This window comes from Austrofundulus limnaeus, unplaced genomic scaffold (genome assembly GCF_001266775.1).
Source record: "Austrofundulus limnaeus strain Quisiro unplaced genomic scaffold, Austrofundulus_limnaeus-1.0 Scaffold5, whole genome shotgun sequence".
NCBI lineage: Eukaryota > Metazoa > Chordata > Actinopteri > Cyprinodontiformes > Rivulidae > Austrofundulus > Austrofundulus limnaeus.
Genome location: NW_013952407.1, coordinates 5,515,052 through 5,518,431, shown reverse-complemented (window position 1 = coordinate 5,518,431; position 3,380 = coordinate 5,515,052). Strand labels below are relative to the sequence as shown.

Below are 3,380 nucleotides of genomic sequence, written 5' to 3'. Positions count from 1 at the left end.
TCTTCGAATTGGGACAGTCCTCCGCGCGGGGCAATGACGCGGCCGACAAATGCGCACTCATGAGGACCCAGCCCCTGAATTGAGACACAGCCCACACAGTATGTGAACCCCAATCTAAATAGCCCCCATTCCACACAACTTAACGCAACAAAATATTGTTTTTCTTATGTCTTTTGGTCAGTCAGGACAGCCCCAGGCGTTCATTCTTTTTCAGACTTTTTTTACATAGTTTAAGGTTGCCAAGACCTATTAGTATCAGGTGAATGTTCAAAGTGTTACGGCTGGTCAGAGTCAATATATTAAAAATGTAGAATGAATATAAAAGATTAAAAGTAATCATAGAAGTGTTATCCTTTCATACAAGATGAACCGACAATCGTCCAGATCACTGTTGGCATGTGTTGTGGTCAAAGGTTCACAGATAAGTCTCTGCTCGCTCCCATGGCTGCATCTCTGTGAAGAAGCCCTCGTACAGACCAAAGCCCTGATCCAGGGTCAGGGGCATGGCCTCGTCTTTAATCTCGTCCCACGGCTGCAGCACAGCCTCCCCCAGCTGCTCTGCGAACAGTGCTGGTGGCTCGTCGAAGTGATGCAGGTGGTGCTGGCCGTGGAGCAGCTGCTCTTGGTCCGGCTGCTGGTGCCTCTGCAGCGGGTGATGCTGCTGCTGCTGCTGCTGCTGCTGCTGAGGGACGTGGAGTTCCCCCATGTTGACCGAGCACTCCGTGGAAGCGGCGCTCAGGTCCATGTAGCCGTAGGGCTGGTGCTGGTTGATGTGTTGGCTCTGACTCATGATGTCGCCGCACCACCTGCCCGCCCCCGCAGAGTGCTGCCTCCCGTGAACCTCCATCTCACATCCCAGGGAGCTCAGCGCCGAGTTGATGTCCAAGTCCTCAAAGGTGCTACAGTTGCCACCGAGGACGTCATCGAACACGGACGCCAGGTCGAAGTCSCCTTTCAGGGTGTCTGCTTTGTTAGCTTCCACGGCTAGAAAAGGGGACTCCGTGGCTCTGATTGCCTTGGTGTTTTTAGAAGGAAGATGCTTTTGTTTGCTCCCTTGATAAAGGCAGGAGTTGTGGAGACTGTGGTAACCCTGAACCAGTTTGTTCTGTCTCTGTGGGGCGCTGCTGCTGCTGCTGCTGTAGTGGCTCGCTGACGTCCTCCTCCTTTTAAAGATGCCATTGACAAACATGTCGGCATACTGCGGATCGATCTGCCAGAAGCCTCCTTTCCCCGGCTCATCTTTCTGTCTGGGGACCTTCTTGAAACACTTGTTGAGGGACAGGTTGTGACGAATCGAGTTCTGTGTCAATAAAAAAACAATAATAAAACGAGAAAAAAAGAAGAATAATTTAACACAGACCCAATGGCAAACTGAAGCCAGTCATGCGAGAGCTAAAAATGCCAATTTGTCAGGGAGACAGCAGAGTGGGCGTTATGAGTACTGTTGTTGTTTGTATAGAAACAGCAAATGGACCTAATGAGGCTTTCTAGTAACAGGTAGCTCAGTGCGTTTCAAACATGATCAGCTGTGCTTAGCTGCTATCTCTCTCAGGAACCCTCATTAATACACACACACACACACACAAGTGCTTTCATCATCATCATCATTCCCTTTACAGAAAAAGCCTGTATAAACCCAAAAGAAAAATGGAAATTACAGATGTGTTAAAATTCTTGTGTAAATTATGAGACCAAGGCAGAGTGACCATAAAAGACATATTTTTATTTTACTTCTGATATAACACTAAAAAAAAATCCTGGGTTCTTTTGATAACTWTTGCTGGGTTAAATCAGTTGGGTCGGTTTGATTAACCACCGGGTCAAAAGATGAATCGTGTCGTTCTGCACTGTCTGCTGTTTTGGGTCAGAYGTTGCTTCAGGTTTTAATACTTAAAACAATAAAAAACTATTTGYAAGATGTGAGTCCTGTTTAGATTTRTTGACTTATTTGCACTACACAATAAGTCTGGTTTCCTACAATAAAGTTTGGTGGTTCTAAAGTAGCCAACTGGCTCCTGAAATAAGAATTGTCCAATGTTTAAAACTCTAAAATGTATTATTTGTTAAGTTCATAAGGAATGCAGTCTGTTTAAATGGAGAATGAAACAAAGGAAACAGTGATGGTGACTAATCAGAGCTGAAGAATCATGTTTTGTTTTCTGCAGGGAAACATGTTGAACTCGGAAATATACTTTGGGTACTTATAGCTATTTTTATCTATTGAACTGAACATCTTTGCAGTTAMAGTTACAGCATGTTTTAAATGTTTGGCTAACATTCGGTTATAGGATCAGCATAAAGTACAGCAACAGTAAACTCTCAAAGATTCAACAGGTATTTGTTCTAAAACCTTGACCTGATGATGAAGCTTTTCCTGTCTTTTAAATCCTGAAAACTGATGAATAAAAGACATTCTGAGTCAAATGATTCAACATCTTTATGCCTCATTGACATGCCCACTGCAAAAATAGGGTGTGTGGGCCCTATCAGTTGTGCATCCAGACTGTGGACCCAACTCAGGACTGATCTGGGCCTTTTTAAATCTAATCTTAAAACATTTTTACTGGGCCATGCCTTTAATACTTAGTGGCTTTCTGGCATTCTAGTATGTTTTTTTAAACTTTGGTATTGGGAAACACTTTTAAAAACAGATCTATAAATAAATATTGACTCATTGATTGAAAATAMCGCAGTCCCAAAACCTTCTGGAGCCACAAATGTGCAATAAATGAGCTAGAGAAATTACATTTTTTAGTGAAAATGCAAGTGTTATTGTTGAGTGCTGAACAACTGCTAACTTTTACTGAAAATGCTGAAACTGAGTTGTTTAAAAGAGAAGCAGAAGCTAAAAGCAGAAAACAAACAGGAACAAAACACTTCGAAATCAAAATGTTCGGTAAAAATCAAAAGTAGGCCAAAAGACGATGTTAAAGCTAAAAGTTCAAAGTAGCAACAGGCTCACTAAAAGTAGCTATGGCTGGCAAATAGTAGCAAAAAAACTGGCTAAACGTAGCAAAGGGATAACTAAAAGTAGCAAACGATTTGATAAAAGTAGCTAAAAGYAGCAAAACTTGACATTTCTTGGTGTAAAACTCTGTCCAGTCAGTGCTCCTWTTTTTAATTTTAGAAAACTGGCAACCTGCTAAATGAAAGAGAATAACTTATTAGCTCTAATTCAATAAATTATTATTTTAACCCAGTTTTGGGTCAAAACTGATAACTTGATGAGATCAAGCTCCAGGGTTGGCTCAGTCCATACTGGACCCAGTGCTGGATCACAAACTGGGTTTTTGCAGCCGTGTTTAGTGTGCTGAAACTGGGGACACTGGAGTCGACTGCTCTGCCTTCCCTCCTTCACCAGCATTGTCAGTCTCATAAAT

General features: G+C 42.5%; 1 protein-coding gene across 1 annotated transcript in view; it reads right to left on the bottom strand.

Annotated features, from left to right (window-relative positions):
- Positions 1-32: 32 nt before the first annotated feature.
- Positions 33-3,380, bottom strand: part of foxj1b (forkhead box J1b) — a 12,390-nt gene continuing 9,042 nt past the window's right edge. Inside the window, exon 2 of the mRNA XM_014025882.1 lies at positions 33-1,300. Within this exon, the coding sequence (XP_013881336.1) occupies positions 416-1,300 (885 nt within the window). The 3' untranslated portion in view covers positions 33-415. The remainder of the gene's footprint in view (positions 1,301-3,380) is intronic.